This window comes from Arabidopsis lyrata (assembly GCF_000004255.2).
Source record: "Arabidopsis lyrata subsp. lyrata unplaced genomic scaffold ARALYscaffold_2, whole genome shotgun sequence".
Taxonomy (NCBI): Eukaryota; Viridiplantae; Streptophyta; class Magnoliopsida; order Brassicales; family Brassicaceae; genus Arabidopsis; species Arabidopsis lyrata.
In genome coordinates this window covers 3,929,117-3,947,287 of record NW_003302554.1, presented here as the reverse complement: position 1 = coordinate 3,947,287, position 18,171 = coordinate 3,929,117, and the positions used below count along the sequence as shown (strand labels likewise).

Here is an 18,171-nt window from a genome sequence, read left to right as displayed (position 1 = left end):
AGATGTTCTCTGCAATCATCAAGTTCCCCCTGAGTTCGCCTTTGATCGTCTCCCTGAGATCTTTCAAAGCGAACATGAAGACGACAGTGGCCCGCTCTCTATGAAGTACATTGAGCTTCATTTCCAAAACATTAGTCACGACAGCATAACTGAAGAACTTGTGGAGAATATCAGGATGAGATTTGCTGTCGACATCTTCGAGGAGTTTGTTCAGCCTCTCCGGCTGTGATGCCCCTTTCAATATTTCTGCTTAAGAACTTATGTCTTTTTGTAATAATTATTTACTCTTCTTTGTTTTCTTCTTGGATGCTACTTGGATGCTTAGGAACTAAATATTTTTAAACTGCTATCTATTTAGGAACTACTTGGATATTTAGGTTGTCCTCCGCAAACAGAGATCCTGTCTCGTAAAATATTCTATATTATGTTGTCCCTGTCGCAATTTTGGATAGGCAATTTTTACAAACAAGTCAACGTTTAGATACCCAATAACAACAGTAGAAGCCAGTTGCTCTCCACTATTCTCTCCCCTAACCCGTTACGCTTCCCCATGATTTTCCTTCTGTGTCATCACATCAGCGAAAAGGTAACTTTTTGCTTAATAAATTTATATTATATTCTTTTCAAGATTTTTGGGCATCAGTCTCTATTTATCTCTCCACATTAATGATCTCTTCATCTACACAATTATCCCCTTTCTCTCAAACTCCCCCAGCCTACTCCATAATTTCTACCATCTAATTGTTTCCCACGGACCATGGGCCTCCATAGTTATAGCCAGTCATTGGATTCATCCCGAGAATCTCTTAGTTCTTATGGACCTGTTTATCCCGGGCCAATGTCTTTTGAAAATCTTGGTATACCTCGTCACTGTTACTGCGGAGGGACGGTCGTACTTGCGAATTCACTCTCCGAGGACAACCCTGGCAGGCAGTTTTATCAGTGCGAGAAGAGAGATGTAAGTTTAAATCCCACTCTTACTATATTCAATAATTCGATGTACTATAGTTACATTTGCTATGTTTGTATTAAGGACCGACCTGGGCGCCATCTTGTTAAATGGTTGGACGAGGCATTTATGGACGAGATTTCAGCGGTTAAGTGCTCTATTAGGGAACAAGAAGAACACCTTAAGTTCCTACTTACCGCCCCTAACGGGGAGCACATGGATCTTGCCTTGATGTGCGATCGTCTGGACCTTTACCAGGAAGACATTAAATTGCTTCAGCAGAATTTATGTCTTTTGCAACGCTCCCCTCGTTCCATTGTCGACGTCGCTCGTTCGTGTCCTAAAATCATCGTTCTCGTCCTTGCGATTATTGTCCCCGTAGCCGCGTTCGTGCTTGGCACTTATATGTAGCTTTAATAGCTCTTTTTTCATCCTTCGGCTATTATGTCCCCCATTTTTTATATCATGTTGTCTACTGGGGACTATCGTGTAATGTTCGTCCCTCTTTTATTGTAGCCCGAATTCTACAAGTTATCTATATTTAAGATATGAAGCTATCACTTAGAGACGTTCGTGTCCTCCAAACGTGTTTTTGCTTACACGCGATTATTGTACCTGAGACGCTTCCAAGCTTCGACTCAATTCTACAACTTATATATATTGTAAAAATATGAAGTATCAAGATATCTCGCCCCAGATCTACTTATTTCTATGCCGACAAGCTACCGTAAATTGTATATTCACGTCCCCCAATGCAATACGAAACTGCTAAACAGTTATCCCTTAGAATAGTTAGTCACCTAGTAATGAGATAGGTCTTGTCACTTTAATTAGTATTTACTTTTCCACATTCATTGTCCCCAACTACTAATTCAAAATCTCTAACAGCAGCATTCATTGTCCCCAACCATTAATTAGTAATCCCATCTATATATAGGTAAGTAACGACATTCATTGTGCTAAACCATTCCTAATTCCAATTCCTTGATATGTTTTTGTGGCAAAAGCTTCCCAAACATCTTAGAGTATCGATTGTCCTTCTTGTTGGTAAGTCATGTTACCGACACTTAGGTCCCCTTATTCTCTCTGGGAACGCTGGCATGCGTCTCGCACTTGATCCTTCTGTTTTGCGGGAGACTTCTCTGGCTCTCCTTGAAGCGCATCCTCAAAATGTTTTCATCGGTTCACCCGTTTACTTCTTTGTTTTACGATGTGTAAAGGCTGGAAATCCTGCTGCTTGTTACTTAGAGAGCATTAGGCTCGCTGCAGTTGAAGGTTTAATCAAAGAAGCAATGGACATGCTCGCTCATATACCCGATCCATCCGACAAAATTCTTTTCACCAAGGGTCTCTACCTTGTCTCTATTAATAGACCTAAGAATGCGATCATCGCCATGAATCTATTCAAACAAGAAGTTGTCTCTTCTCGCAACGCTGATCGTGTGGCCAAGCTTGTGATATCCGATATTAAGAAGATTGCCCCAACCCAACTTAGATTCAACTGGACTGGCTATACGTACTACTTGATCCATCCCCCTCGTCGATATTCAGAATGTTCCAACTGTAATGTTTGGAACCCCTGTCCTCTCTGTGTTAATTGGTGGGTCTTATGATTTGTTTGTTTTTCCTTTATATGGTCTCCCATATATTTTTGTCTTCCGCGAAGATGTATATGATAAATATATATAGTTTTTGTTCGATAAGTTGTGAGATGTGCTTGCCAAAAGATACCCATACATGTCATACTACATTCAATTACCAAAAGATAAATATATATTAGTTATACTTTCCGTGTTAAGCCATGGACTAAAAAATTGGATGTTAAGCCATGGACTAAACAAATTTCCCGTGGCCTATCCAACCAACGTAACGATAAACCCTCTTTTCCGCAATACTTCATGGACCAAAAGCCGCCAAAGTATTATTCCCTAAAACTTAGATAGGATTTTTGCAAGTTGCTCTGTTGTGGCCATCCTTCCCACATGTGGTGCATTTGTTAGGTTTTTTTTTCTTCCCTCCTTTGCCCTGCAACACATACATGGACACAATTAATTATTTTGTGTTGAAGGACAAAACTCATTTAAGACTCTTAATTTGTTACCTGATACTCTCCCCGCGATGGTATGCGTACTGTCTTTGGTCTTCCGCCTGGTCTTCTTGTTTTTGGTGGATTCACAACCATTTCACTAACTACGTTTGGGACCTCCGTGTCTTTTTCCTTAGGCGGAGGTAGAATATGGGCACGCCAAAGCTTACGCTACTCCGTCACGAATGCATAGTTCCCGATCAGGGAGTAAATGTCCACGTTCCTTATCCCCACCGCGGCTAAAGCGTGACAACACGGCACCATTAGCACATCAAATACTCTGCAAGTACATGTTTTTTTCTCTAGATCCACAGTGAAAACGATACCAAAACCGTCGTTTACTTGATAAATCCATTCACTTGCTGCTATGACAGCACAATCTGTCGCTAATTTCAGGTGATCTATTAGCATTTCCTCGATCTCTGGCGTACATCTTGTCCTCGTTCTAGTTGCAGCTTCTCTTCTCTCGTAAAACCAACGCATTAACATAGTCCTAATGAATTCTACCATCGTCACTATCGGGAAATCTATGGCTTTTTGCATTGCAGCATTTAGGGACTCCGAGATATTGCTGCTCATCACATTGTATCGCATTCCCGGGAAGTACACAAGTGTCCAATGAGATATTCCTATCTCTACCAAATAATTGGCACAATTGATGTCTCTTTTCTGAATTTCTTCAAACCAATATCGCAAATCTCCCACAGTGTAAGATCTAGTCGCATTGGATACCATTTTAGCAAGTCCCTCACACTTGAAATGGTGGACAACGTTCCTAAATAAATGCACAGTGCAGCAAGCGTGCTTTGCAAGTGGATACACTGTCCTTAGTCCAGCATATATGGCCGCATGTCTGTCGGAGACGAAGACAAGATCGTCTTCATCAGGGACAAACTGTAACAGTTGTTTGAAAGGTTTAGGGATTAAAACAATAAATCCCTATTTTGGCGACTGACGATCGTCTCCATCATTGGACTTCACTTTTTCTCTCTGACTGAAAATTTTGATCGGTTTCTGATTTCTCAGCGAAAGAAGCAAAGTGCCGACAAATAGTGATTTTCGTGAAGGAATCAGTTAGAAAAAGATGATACATTTGGCTGGATTTACGTGTTGTTTAGGCGGCATCGCTCTTTATCTTCTCAGCCGGAACACAGGCGGGTTAGGGTTTTTCTTGTTGTCTTTACTATTTACGTTCACTTGTGTTCGGTGATAATGTTCTTTCTCTCCTATTTCGTGTGACAGAGTTGTCAAATCAATCACTAGGGTTAACCACCTCAAGGATTTGGGTATGTTCCTTGAGACAGTTGCATTTCAATTTGAGGTTGATGGGTTTTGGTTATGTGTTTGAGATCTTTCTGTTTTCTTCAGAACAATTGGTAGAGAGCAAGGTGTTTCCTTTGATCATAGCAGTATCAGGAATTGTCGGCTCTGAGACACCTATCAAGTGTGAGCATAGTGACATACTCGGTGTTTTTCTCAAGAAAACGGTATGTTATGAAATTGGATTATTGTGTTTAGAGATAGAAAAGTTTTATATAATCTTTTCTTTCGTTTCATTGATTTTGGGTATGTAAAAAAAAACGATCTTTCAGGCAGAACAACAGGTTTTGAGTCGTAATTGGAGGTTCTCGTGGGTTCGAAAGAGTACATTGATGCAGCCGATGACTAAGGAAGTCCCGTGGTTTCTGGTATAAGTCTGTTGGACTTTGATTAGAGTATATTACTATTAAAGTCTGATATTGGTTGCGTGTAGGACGATGGGACAGGTCGTGTGAATGTAGCGGTATCTCAAGGTGAAATAGGCTTGGCGTTGACGGTTGGAAGTGATGTATTTGAAAAGGCAGAGCCGGTTTCGCTTGTTCAAGGAACCTTGGATTATCTTAAAGGCCTCAAGGTCTTTTTCTTCCTTTCCTTTCACTTTTCATTTTATTTGCTTTTGTTTGGAAAATGCTAATATATTGTGGCACCATTGTTGTCTATAGATACTTGGAGTAAGACGCGTTGAGCATGTTGTCCCAATTGGTACACCGCTTACAATTGTTGGTGAGGTATGTTTTTATCTGTTAGCGGCTAAAAATCTCCTTATATATCAGAATACGTTTTACATTTCAGTTTTGTTGTGTTGCTTAAGGCTGTTAAGGATGGCATGGGGAATGTCAGGATTCAAAAACCTGAGCAAGGACCTTTCTACGTGTCTTATGTACCGCTCGATCAACTCATCTCTAAATTGGGAGAATGGTCAAGGTTGTTTCTTTTCTCTGTTTTGCCAATTCTTTTCTTCGAAAACTATGACTGAAAAAAAGTCTATAAGACATCTTTTTTTGGCAGGAGGTTCAAGTATGCCTCCATGGGTTTAACTGTTGTTGGTGTGATTCTTCTTTCAAAGCCTGTGATTAAATATATTCTAAAGAAAATTGAAGATACTCTAGAGAGAAGGCGGCGACAATTGTTACAGAAAAGGTATATCGCAGCTTAACCAAAACCACATATAAATTAGCCATTCCGAGTTAAGTGTTGAGCAATTTGTTGCAGAGTTGTTGATGTACCTGATCTCTGCGTGATCTGCCATGACCAGAAGTATAACACCGCTTTTGTTCAGTAAGTATAACACCCCTTTTCTTGTAAAAACTCTTGAAACCCTCTCATTGATCAAACATGGCAGCTTTTGATTCCTCTTTTCGTTTGGTTTGGACTTGTAGGTGTGGTCATATGTGTTGCTGCTTAACATGCTCCTTGCGATTGACGACCTGTCCTCTTTGCCGGGAACAAATACAACAAGTTTTGAAGATTTACCGCCATTGACTGACAATACTGAGGTCTCATCTCACCTTTAGAAGACATTGGACTAAAAAACTTTCGATCTACTAAAACCATTGACCAAGCAAACAATCATATATTAGTCTTGTTATATAAAGCCTTGTATCTTGAATTCGACTAGAACGATTTTTGTATTGTAGATCGTGATAACGAGTAATTACTCAAATCCCATATGAGATTTTAAGCTTATATTTTACTAATGATGTTAAAAATTCATCACTTTTCTATGTTAAAATAAAAGGTAAAAAAAAACGTGAACGGCAGGATTCGAACCTGCGCGGGCAGAGCCCACATGATTTCTAGTCATGCCCGATAACCACTCCGGCACGTCCACATTTTTGTGAACTCCCTACAATCTTAAATATTTATACTTTTAGATTAATTATTACTAATCAGATTGGGCTTAATTAAGCCCAAACTTAATGACGGATTAGTGAAAGAGACAGAGAAAAGAAACAGCTCTAAAATGGTAATGAACGAGAAACTAGAGAGTCAACGGTCAGAGCGTTGACCAAATCTCTCACTCTCACCAGCCAAATCTCTCTCCCAACTTCTTCTCTCTCTCTCAACCCAAATCTCACCGGCGATCGTCACCGACGAATCTGATTCGTCTCCAACACACTCACAGGGTAAGCTCTCTCTGCAAAATTCAGATCGTTCAAGCTCAATCTCAACATCGATCAAGATTCAATTTTTGTTCCTTTCCCTTAAACAAAGCTTTTGATCATTAGTGAAATCTGAAACATTAGAGTGATTTGGATCAGTGAATTTCATAAACTTAAGCTTAGAGAACCCTAAGATCAAACCTAAAAATTTGATCTTTAAGTAGTTCAAAATTATGTGTTGTGTAAATTTTTCAACTTTTGTGGGAATGGTATATAACTTGTTAAATCGGTTATTGGATGTTCGAATTCCGAAAAAGTTTCGATTTCTATTCCTTTTGTTCTGTGTTGTTTGTTATAAGGAGGAAGAAGAATGGCGACTCCGGTTGATCCACCAAATGGAATAAGGAATCAAGGGAAGCATTACTTCTCAATGTGGCAAACACTTTTCGAGATTGATACGAAATACGTGCCTATTAAACCGATAGGCCGAGGCGCGTACGGTGTAGTTTGTTCTTCGGTTAACAGAGAGAGTAATGAGAGAGTGGCGATCAAGAAGATCCACAATGTGTTTGAGAATCGGATTGATGCGTTGAGGACTCTTAGGGAACTTAAGCTTTTACGTCATCTTCGACATGAGAATGTGGTTGCTCTTAAAGATGTAATGATGGCTAACAATAAGAGAAGCTTTAAGGATGTGTATCTTGTTTCTGAGCTTATGGATACTGATCTTCATCAGATTATCAAGTCGTCTCAAGTGCTAAGTAATGACCATTGTCAATACTTCTTGTTCCAGGTATGCAATTTGCGCGTACTGTTGCTTTGTTATCAGGTTATATATCAAGAATACTTGTTCTAGCTTAGGCGGTTAGGCCTGCAATTTGATTGCGTATTCTATTACGTTTAGTGTGCATCGTTTGCATTAACACTTTTCAAAAGGTTGTCTTGAAACAATCCAAGCCTTGGTTTTTACTTGTTTTTTCTTTCTGTTGTGTAGTTGCTTCGTGGGCTCAAGTATATTCATTCAGCAAACATTCTCCATCGGGATCTGAAACCCGGTAACCTTCTTGTGAATGCAAACTGCGACTTAAAGATATGCGATTTTGGGCTAGCGAGGACGAGCAACACCAAAGGTCAGTTCATGACTGAATATGTTGTGACTAGATGGTACCGAGCACCAGAGCTTCTCCTCTGTTGTGACAACTACGGAACCTCCATTGATGTCTGGTCAGTTGGTTGCATATTCGCCGAGCTTCTTGGAAGAAAACCTATATTCCCTGGAACAGAATGTCTAAACCAGATTAAACTCATCATTAACATTTTGGGAAGCCAGAGAGAGGAAGATCTCGAGTTTATAGATAACCCGAAAGCCAAAAGATACATAGAATCACTCCCTTACTCACCGGGAATATCATTCTCTCGTCTTTACCCAAATGCACACGTTCTAGCCATCGATCTGCTTCAGAAAATGCTCGTTCTTGACCCTTCAAAAAGGATTAGTGTCACGGAAGCGCTTCAGCATCCTTACATGGCGCCTTTATACGACCCGAATGCAAATCCACCTGCTCAAGTTCCTATTGATCTTGATGTAGACGAAGACGAGGATTTGGGAGCAGAGATGATAAGAGAGTTAATGTGGAAGGAAATGATTCATTATCATCCAGAAGCTGCTACCATGAACAACAATGAGCTCTCTGAGTTTTGAGATCAAGTCTTTTGCAGGTAATTTTCAGAGAGATCTTTCAGCTACTTTCTTTTATCTATTTTCATGTTTGCTTGAAATGTTGTTAATAATAGTGTTTAAGAAGAACAATAACATAAATTATGTGATATGTTTGTGTCATGGAAGCTTTGCTTTGTTTTTGGTTACAAGCTAAAGTGTCTGTAACGTTTGTACATAAGTGTATGTGTCCTTAAAACTAATACTCTGCCTCTGATCTTCTTATTGGTGATTTTTCTAATTGAAGGATTTCGAATGTACAAAGTTCAAACCATTGGATTGAATATGATTTTGAAAATAAATATATTAACTATTTGAGAAAATAAAACATATGCATATAGTAGTTTTTGATTCGAGTATGTCAAAATAAATTATTTCACAAATAATTTTCAATGACACATAGAATGTTCCAGAGTATTGTAGAATTTTTAAAACATGTGTTTTTGGACTTTCATATACCTAGTTCTGAATTCACACTCCTTAAGCTGCGTTACAAGTGGATTCATGGATTGGAGGTTTTTTTTTTTAATACCTAATCAATTGTTTTATGTTATTTTTATGGGATTTTAACTCAAAATCAATTAACAATGAGTGAATTGACCAATATTTTTTATATATTAGTGTTGTTTCCTTCAAATTTTCGATAAGAAATTCTAACACGGTCCTTAAAAGTGATGACTGTTATCGGTCTATCTCCAACTAAACCTCAATTTAGAAGCAATAATAACCCCTTTTGGACTACTTTACTTGGGTTAACAAATAAGATTTTGATACCATGTTAAGTTTTATGGGTTTTCAACTCAAAACTAATTGATAACAAATGGATTGACTCATATCTTCTATATACTAGTGTTGGTTCTTTCAAACTTTCGATGTGGGATCCTAATATTTTATGTTTAAAATAAATTAATACGAGGATGATTTTGATTGAAATACACTATAAAGATTGTATCACTAAGCATTTGATTTGTACTAAAGTGGCTATAGTATATTTAAATTACCTAAGATGGTTAAATTCTAAACTTTATATGAACATTTTCTGCTTTGGTATATATAAATGTATCAATTTCCATTGTGGAGAGTTACTAATGCAATACTTCTATTTAATGATATAAATATTTTGATGTCTATCACACTTAACTTAAATGATAGAAATAAAAAAAATGTTAATAATCAGTAACATGTATACTTCGGAAAAATATGTTGATGAACACAGTGTGAATAAGAATCTTTTACTTTTGTAAATGGAAAAATGTAGGAGTGCACTAATTATTGAGACCATTGATGTGAAAAAAATTAATAGAGCCAAAGAGATAAAGATTCTAGAAGATCAAGTCAAGTCTTTTATCGATAGTCAATGAATAATCATCATCATCATCATCATCATCATCATCTCTTCGATTTATGCATTGATGTCATTCTGTCGTTTCTGTATTATTCCATCAATTCGTTTAACTATTCGTATGATATTGCGGTAGGACTATTATGATGGTGAAGCAGTTTACTTGTAAACGTTTATCCAAAAGTTACGATGATTTGACACTAGTTTAGGTGATTTGAACCTCTTTTTCTGTCACAATTTATTTCTCCAATTACTCAAATTTTCACATCACTTTTTTTTAACTTGATACTTTCAAATAACTTTTTAGCTGCATAATTTTTTTATTTTAATAATTCAAATTATATTAGTTTAATCCTCAAGAAAGTGCATAGCGGAGAAGATTACAACAATGAAAAGCGGCTACAAAACAGAGAGAAAATTTAACTTATTTTATTATAAACTTGATTTCGCTTACAAAACTCCAACACATATAAAAATTGTAATTAATGTGGTTAAAACAAGTATATGTCAATCAATTAAATTTCGACATATATTAAAAAAATTAACAAATCAAGACGAATATTTTTTTTTTCTAAGTTTTTATATTCATTAATAAGATATTGGAACGGATGTTAGATAAACTCTCGGATCATAAATACTAGTTTCACGATACTGATCCCTGCTTTCTAAATTTTCCTAGACCTCGTCTTTTCTTTTTTTTCCTTTGCATTTGAGAGAATGTGGCGAGAATTGATGTGATCGATGAATGCAAGAGAAAAAAAAAGATATAAAGTTGAATTAATATAACTTCCTAGACAATGATAGAACTAGAGATGCAATGTTCAATCTCCTTTGGAGGGGCCAGATTGGCCAGAATCTGCAACAAGACACACCACTTGCTTGACATTAAATTTTATCTTTCTATCTTCTCTTTTAGCATACTAATGTTATGCTAATGTTATATATATATATATATATATATATATATATATATATATATATATATAATTATCTATAAAGTCTAAACACAGAGTGGCAACCTAAATTTTTATATAAAACACTTGGTAACTAGCAAAACAACACTTAATTGTGTCACATGTGCATACATAACAATACTGAAAACTAAACTAATAAAGCCACCAACATTATGTGAACAATAATATCAAGCTTTCGAGCTAAGTTAACAAACCTAACTCGTGTTTTAACAATGTTTATATTGCAACACTTTTATAAACAAAAAATAATTTGCAAATATATCAAATATATGTTTATAACTTGCTTTACCAGATTGTAAATTCTGTTTACAAACCTATGTATTTCGAAATTTCGCATCCAATATGTATAATTTATACCCCACACACACACACACACATCAAATTAGTTGCCATTCACACATCAAAATAGTTGCCAAAAACATCAATATCTATACATTAAATAATTCATCCGTCGTGGAAATTTATGTAAGAAAGACTTATTTTTAGCTTATTCCCCAAGAAAGTCAATAAATAAGACCAACGTTATCACATACGCGATCGATGATAATGCTCTTTATTTCTTGGAAACTTCTTAATTCTTATAATCATCCAAACAAAAAAAAAAATTAAAAGAAATATAAAATTCTAAGGGGATGTGCCTTTAGTCAAGTGGTTAAGTCCACTTGACCATTTGACTCCGCCTTCCCCACCGGAGTTCGACTTAACTAAATCGCGTTACCCCGCGTAATAAGGATTGGCTATGGATCGGGCCTTGTCGATCCAAAAATGTCAAAAAAAAAAAAAAAAAAAAAAAAAAAAAAAAAATTCTGAGATCTTAAGATTTGACCAAGTTATAACGCTTCATCATCTGATCCGGTCAAATTCTTAAATCCTTTTAATATAGAAAAAAAAACGTTATCGCGTTACATAAAGAATAGTATTGTCCCGTGAAATCTTTTATAAAATTAATACAAATCTTATATATTAATAACAAGGTCGTCTCTCTTGTCTCCAAAACAAATCCTCATTAACCAAAAACCAAAAAAAAAAAACTTGGAACTCTCTGAATCTCACAAGAACATCTCAAGATTAAAGAAACCATAAGATCATCGCTCAAAGTAAAAATGGTGAGCCCATTTAGATCTCCATGTTCTTCACCAAAAAAATCAAGAAAAGCAAGCAAGAACCCTTATTCAAATCGTGGACTTGACAAATTCTCTGAGCTTCTTTCCGAGCTCGACGAGAAGAGACAAAGCATATACTCGAAGAAGCTCGATTCCGGTGGCCCGCCTCTTGTTCGATTCGTGTTCACAAGCTCCGGTGAGTGTGTCCCCGTTGTGATCAGATCATCTTATCTTCACAAGAAGAACAAGAAGACGAAAGATGTTGTCGCTGATAAAGTCAAAACAGAAGTCAAAGAAGCGAAAACAGAGGAAATCAAGAACATAGAGCCTGAAACAGAGCAAAAACAGAGCTGTGTTATAAACGAGAATTTAAAGAAGATCGCTAGACCGAATCATTTCTTGCCTGTGACTATGATCTTGGTTCTTGTGTTTTTGGTTTTCTTTGGAAGATCTGTTGCGATTATGTGTACTTGTATCGCTTGGTACTTGGTTCCAACGATTCAAGAACAAAGCGGAAACAGAGGATCATCACCGGCTTACGCGATGAAGAAGAAAGATTTCGCTAGGAAATTGAGTATTGAGAACAGAGCATCGTTTAATCCAAGAACTGTTCGTGATAACTCTCCTCGCAAGTAGAAGAAGTTTCTTATTTTGGCTGCTCGTGAAGAAAACCGCGTGACCGAGCAAACACTTTTTTTTCTTTGTCAAAAGTTTTTTGGTTTATTTCTTTGTTACTTTTTGTTTATTCTCTGTTTCGTTCATAGTTGTTGAATTTAGAAACAGCTGAATTAGCAGAAAAATGTGTAGCTTTTTATATTTTTAGGTTTTTAATGTTTATACATGTATATAATGCAATTGGAGATGTTCTTGATAACATATGATCTATTGCAACCATGCTTAATTTGAGCAAAAAACTTTTATCTAAATGATAATATAAAATCCCAATTTTTAACAATGGTATGAACCAAAGAGGTGGTGGCCTAGTGGCTAGTGGTAAGACAGGGTTAGTTCCTTTTGTGTTCAAGGTTCAAACCCTTTTTGGTACGCAAGTGTATTCTTTAAATCGTAATATCTAAAGACTGACTCCATGTACTAGGGGAGATTATGGCCAAGGTCGGGAACTCCATCGGTTTAACAAAGAAAAATAAAACAATGATATGATATTTTCCAAGGACTCGTAACGTTAAAGTTAGCATTTTGGTCGTTTTGGACCATCTAAAATAATGTATATTGCTAAAAAAGACATGAGTACTAATCACTAGACTATGGTCATTCGGTAAAGTGAAAATAATAAAAGAAGCATAACTTTCAACCTATCCTAAATAATACTCCATCCGTTTCATAAGATAAGATGTTTTAGAGAAACTTTTTTGTTTTACAATATAAGATGTTTTAAAGTTTCTAGATAAATTATATATTAGGTTACTATTTTATGATTATTAATATTATGCAGTTTCTTTCATGATTGGTTGAACTTTTTAAAAGTGGTTATTTTTTAACATGCTTTTATCTAAAACATTTTATATTTTGAAACGGAAGGAATACTAATTAATGGAAATGAAAGATAGATAATGATGCGATACATTTGTCATGTTGTCTAATAATTCAATTAGTTGCCACTACACATTTATGGAAAACGTGATACATGGATATTCGATGGAAAGTGAACCAAAAACTTCAAACTATCATCAATGATTATTAATGGAAATAAAAGGTATATGGTGGATGACCTTGTATATATCTTTCAAGGAGAGACAGTATGTCTCGGACTCAGACAGCTTCTAGATATCAATTGACCTCAATGGAAGTTCTACATAGGTAACGGTCTTCTCAAGGAGTTTTGAGATTTATTAAAGTCGTGTTTATGGATATATCTTTTTTTTTTTTTGGTAAAATTTATGGATATATCTTGTCCGCTGCAAAAGCCTTTTTTTCTATGTTATCCTATCAGATTTGTTCACTTTAGAAATATGATTCATTGGTGATGGATATGGTTGTGGTTCTAGAACTTTGTTTTGATGATGTTATAACTTTAGCTATCAATATAATATTCACAGGACTTATGCTAAGATAGTTTTTTCCAAATCAAATATCTTAAAACTATGCAAGTTTTGAAAAGTATTACCAAAACATTAGTTTGTACTTTCTAGTATATTTTGGGGGAAAACGGTCTATTTCTCTCCGTGAAGTATCGTATCATAACAGATAGAGCCCAAACTTTAACCTCGGTCCTAATGTCCATGAAATGAAAGTTCTATTCCTATTTTCCCATGAATTCAAAGTTCAATACTTGAATGTCCCCGATTTAATAGTTCGAGAGCTAAAACCACACAGAACTGGGTTTAATCGGTTTACTGCATTCAAAATCGATAAACAAACCAACTAAACCTAATTATAACCAGATTAAACCCGTTGACAACCCAATTTAACCGAATACATTTAATTTAATTAATTGTATGATATTTTTGGGTAATTTTTATTGAATAATTAAGAAACAAAAAGAAAACACGATGGCTTTCTTCTTCGTTCCCCTTAGGTGAACGGTGATGTCGATGCCGATGATGGTGGCTATAGATCTATTTTGCAGCGGTTCCCCTCTTCTTCTTATTCCTCCTCTCCGCCCTGATCTGCTTCACTATTGGAGCTTCATCGGCTTTGATTAAACCCGAATCGAGACCATCGGACATTATCCCATCCAAATTGAAAATTCATCGCTGAATCCGCCATTATCGGCTTGATGGTTTGTGTTGATTCTTTTATGGGTTTTGTAATTTGTTTCCCGATTGATTTTAAGATGAGAAATCTAATAAACAGAGAGATGATTCAATAAAACAAATGTAATAATAGAGATGTTGATTTGGGGTAATTAGATTGTTGTATTTGCAATGTTGCAATTGAACGAGTTTATCTTATTGAAAACACAGTGATTAATGGTGTTTGCAAAAACAGAGACGTGGATAAGGCACTGGAGATTGTTAATGGTGCTTCAATTTTTTCAAAAAGATTTGGGATTCGAGGAGATATAGGTTGACAAATATTGTTTCTGAGACACCTAACATGTAGTTATAGATTGGGCTCTATCTGTTATGATGCGATACTTCTCGGAGGGAAATAGACCGTTTTCCATATTTTGGCTTATCTCCGTTCTAGTCGGATTATAAAAAATTAGACCTGCAAACTTAGGTTGGACCGAACTAGCCCAATTGACGACTGACATGCCAAATTTCTACTCACATTTTTCCAAAGGGAATATATTTCCAAAACTAAATTCGAGTCAAGTCAAATTCTGCGTTATGTATTTTGGCATAAGAACAAAAATCAGATCTGAACTTAGAAATCTTCAAAACATTATATAAAATACAAATACAACACCGTCATTGACCTAGAAGACAGAGAGCAGCACTACATCTCCCATGTTTCTCTAGACATCATCTCAGTGCATTACTCCTGCAAATAAACAGATTTAACATATCAGAATCATTGTCTGGATTCACCATCTTAATTATATGATCACAATCATGCATTACCCTAAATCTTTTCCGGCGTAAATCATCCTGATTGTATCCAAAAGCCTCGTTTCTGTATCCTCCATCTCTGTTATCCAACGTCCTTCTCGAGTTCCGGAAGAACCCAACCTTGTCCCATGTTAATTCATAGTCTGCCTTTAGCCGAGTGCCTTCCTGCTCAGATGAAAAAAAACACAGAATACATCAGTAATGTTCCAATGCATACACGAGAAATACCAACAAAAAAATACCAGTTGCCTAATTCTTTCTGCATAAACAATCAAATTAAATTTAATCTATTGACTATCAAACTGGAAGTATTGAATGTGGTATATACAGATGTTGCAGAGCCGGTAAAACATATTTAGATGTGGTTATATCACAGTATTTAGGTTTGGATACAGTAGCAAGAACCCACAGAACCACACTGGCAGAAACTAGTTTTTTCACACAATCTAGTGCAGGATTCATTAGAAGCATCCAAAAAAAAACATTTTTGCGAATGATATAAGCCCGTCTGCTATTTAAGAAGCTTAGGCAACAGCGGAACAAAGAAAGCTACTATACCACCATATCCAATGTTCCCAAAATATTTGTCTCATGAAACCTAAAATGCTTCTTTGCAATATAGATGATACCTTTTCCATTGAGCGACCACTGAAAGCCTTCATGGCATTTACGAAGTCATTGTACTTCTCGAACTGAACCACAATCTTACAATGGAGACCTGATACGAGGTCTCCACTGTCCTCATCTGCGTCCTTACCTAGATCATCGTCCTCAGCAACATTAAGATTCCTATAGAGGATGAGTTAATGCAGCTGAACATGGATTTATGTAAATTATCGGAATTACATTAACATCAGATTCATTGGTAAACAGAATAAATGATCCGACGAATACTGAGCACACATGGTAGAGCAAGTTCGATACAATGATTGTAATTTGTCTTCAGATAAGATTTCCATACAAAATGTCATTTCTTTTGAACTACATGGACAAATTCTGTAGCCTATGACCAAATGTAGATGCATTAAATCTATCCGAAGCAACACAAAACCAATGAATTTTCCAATAAGCAAACCATAAATCAATCTCAACTCCCTTAAGCTCACATTCTCATATTCTTGAAGCAAATTGGCCATGAAATGTGACAGAATCTTTACCTTATTTTCCCAAAGCTAGAGAAGATTGTATGCGTAACCAACATTGAAGGCTTCGATGAAACTCTTGGCTCTGCAAACCATCTTGATGGAACACCTCTAAGTATAACCGTATCAGCCTCTCTCCTTCCTTCCCTTGAATGTCCTGCAAATCACAAACACATCAAACACACGAAAAATCGTAAAATCAAAATCCAAAATTGAAGAACCAAAATTACCAAAAGCATAAAACTCCTCCCAATCTTTCTTCAACCTCTCGAAATCATCTGAAATCGGAAGTACAACACTAAGCTTATACTTAACTCCTTCCAAATTAAGCTCAATACCATTCATCTTCTCCACCAAACTCTTCCTCCAATCCAAAAACTTCTTCTCCAATTCCTTCACATCTCTCTCTCCATCATTCTCTTTCTTCCTCTTCTTCCCATCAAGAAACCCTAAATCGCGTATAAACAACGATCCATGAGCAACTGGCTCCTCACGCTTCCGTTTCTTTAAATCCTTGTGACGGCGAACTACGATGTCTTCCTCCGCAACTGTGACGGACGGTACGACGGAGTTTTTGAGGTAATCTATTAAGGATCGTTTGAGTTGCCATTCGTCGATGGATTTGGATACGGAGGGGACTATTGGGTGGATTGTGAGACAGAGCTTGACGCGTGAGACGAGAGAGAGACCGTTCTCTTCGATATCTAGGGTTTCGACCGGAGATAACTCTTCTAACGATCGCATTTTTCCGCCGTCGAAGCAAAATTCAAAAATCAAAATCGCGATTGGCTATCACAGTCTCGGCGGCTTTGGTTATAGTTAACATGAAGATACTGAAAACAGTGCTAAACCCGAATTAAATAGGTTATTTCCGGTTCTCTTGAATTCTAAGATTTTGGGAATAAATTGCATAAACGGTCCAAAATTAGAGATTAATTTGTAGTTTGTTTCATCTAAATTATTGACAATCTTTTTTAGTTTTTTTTTGTAATTAATCATCTTTCATTGACCACGGATTTTAAATCTATCTCAATTTATTATATAGCCTAAAACAGTATCGTCGGCATTGGCAAATCATATAATACTAGGATTCAACCCGCGGTTCACCGCGGGCATTGGTTTTATGCGGTTTTTCTATTAAGTATTTGATAATGTTCTATATACATAATTTATATTTTGTTTTGTTTGTTGTTAAATTTTTAATTAGGAGAAAGGGTTTTAATGTGGTTAAACATGTGTATTATTTTATATATCTGTATCAAAATTTAATATCGTATAAACTTTTTGATTATAGATATATCAAATTTCTAATATATTCATTAAGTTTTTTATTCAATCCGCGGTACATCGCGGGTATCGATTTTATTTGGTTTTCATATTATATATTGAATAATGTATAATTTATAATTTTATAAAAAGTATTTATGTTTTTTACAGTTAATTGAATAAAAAACGTTTTGATTTTTGTTAAGTAGAGAGAAGAGAATGTTTACGTGCGGTGCGATAATCTTGCAGGCCAATTTACTCTATATCTATGGAGTGGGAGACATATTATTTGGAGTAAGTATTTTAGGTCAAACCGTTGGAAATCTTAAATTTGGGAAAAGATGATTATTTAACCCATTTAATTTGATATTTAAATTTAGAACTTTTAAAATGTTTATTTCCTACAATCTGTCACAAAGATCTGGTTATTGGTTTTGGTAACAATAGTTAGGATGTGATTTAATTGTAGAATGTTTTAATGTTTTTTTTTCCTAATTCAAGAATAAAATACCGCGGATTTGGTTGTTTCAATTTTTAGAAATATTCCTAATTACTCGCTTGAAGAATATATGCTCATATTTTCGATAGCCAACATATTTAAAATATTATTTTTGTTATGGTTTTAGCGAATTTAGTATTCGTCATTCAATTTGAA

General features: G+C 35.8%; 4 protein-coding genes and 1 non-coding gene across 7 annotated transcripts; 3 read left to right on the top strand and 2 right to left on the bottom strand.

Annotated features, from left to right (window-relative positions):
• The first annotated feature begins 3,963 nt into the window (after positions 1-3,963).
• On the top strand, positions 3,964-6,071 carry LOC9324264 (E3 ubiquitin-protein ligase SPL1). 2 transcript variants are annotated; one of them, XM_021034658.1, is made up of 10 exons: positions 3,964-4,193; positions 4,278-4,321; positions 4,404-4,522; positions 4,628-4,723; positions 4,789-4,929; positions 5,018-5,083; positions 5,167-5,273; positions 5,364-5,495; positions 5,568-5,633; positions 5,735-6,071. In XM_021034658.1, the coding sequence occupies exons 1-10, from the start codon at positions 4,120-4,122 to the stop codon at positions 5,835-5,837; spliced, it is 948 nt and encodes a 315-aa protein (XP_020890317.1). In that variant the 5' UTR covers positions 3,964-4,119; the 3' UTR covers positions 5,838-6,071. The 2 variants fall into 2 exon arrangements, with proteins under 2 accessions (XP_020890317.1, XP_002888201.1); XM_002888155.2 differs by having other exon boundaries at positions 3,965-4,193; positions 5,167-5,279.
• Positions 6,072-6,104: 33 nt separating this feature from the next.
• On the bottom strand, positions 6,105-6,186 carry TRNAS-AGA. Its single transcript has one exon. It is a non-coding gene; the product is annotated as a tRNA-Ser (tRNA).
• Positions 6,187-6,288: 102 nt separating this feature from the next.
• On the top strand, positions 6,289-8,438 carry LOC9324263 (mitogen-activated protein kinase 2). 2 transcript variants are annotated; one of them, XM_021034653.1, is made up of 3 exons: positions 6,289-6,481; positions 6,817-7,250; positions 7,452-8,438. In XM_021034653.1, the coding sequence occupies exons 2-3, from the start codon at positions 6,828-6,830 to the stop codon at positions 8,157-8,159; spliced, it is 1,131 nt and encodes a 376-aa protein (XP_020890312.1). In that variant the 5' UTR covers positions 6,289-6,481; positions 6,817-6,827; the 3' UTR covers positions 8,160-8,438. The 2 variants fall into 2 exon arrangements, with proteins under 2 accessions (XP_020890312.1, XP_002888200.1); XM_002888154.2 differs by having other exon boundaries at positions 6,322-6,481; positions 6,820-7,250.
• A 2,878-nt stretch (positions 8,439-11,316) lies between these two features.
• On the top strand, positions 11,317-12,514 carry LOC9322741. The gene has a single exon (XM_002888153.2). It carries the CDS (start codon positions 11,594-11,596, stop codon positions 12,227-12,229), a length of 636 nt encoding a protein of 211 aa, XP_002888199.2. The 5' UTR covers positions 11,317-11,593; the 3' UTR covers positions 12,230-12,514.
• A 2,347-nt stretch (positions 12,515-14,861) lies between these two features.
• Positions 14,862-17,133, bottom strand: LOC9322740. Its single transcript, XM_002886628.2, has 5 exons — positions 16,481-17,133; positions 16,266-16,407; positions 15,738-15,897; positions 15,121-15,273; positions 14,862-15,040 (listed from the first exon to the last, which is right to left on the bottom strand). The coding sequence occupies exons 1-5, from the start codon at positions 16,992-16,994 to the stop codon at positions 15,035-15,037; spliced, it is 975 nt and encodes a 324-aa protein (XP_002886674.1). The 5' UTR covers positions 16,995-17,133; the 3' UTR covers positions 14,862-15,034.
• Positions 17,134-18,171: the final 1,038 nt, after the last annotated feature.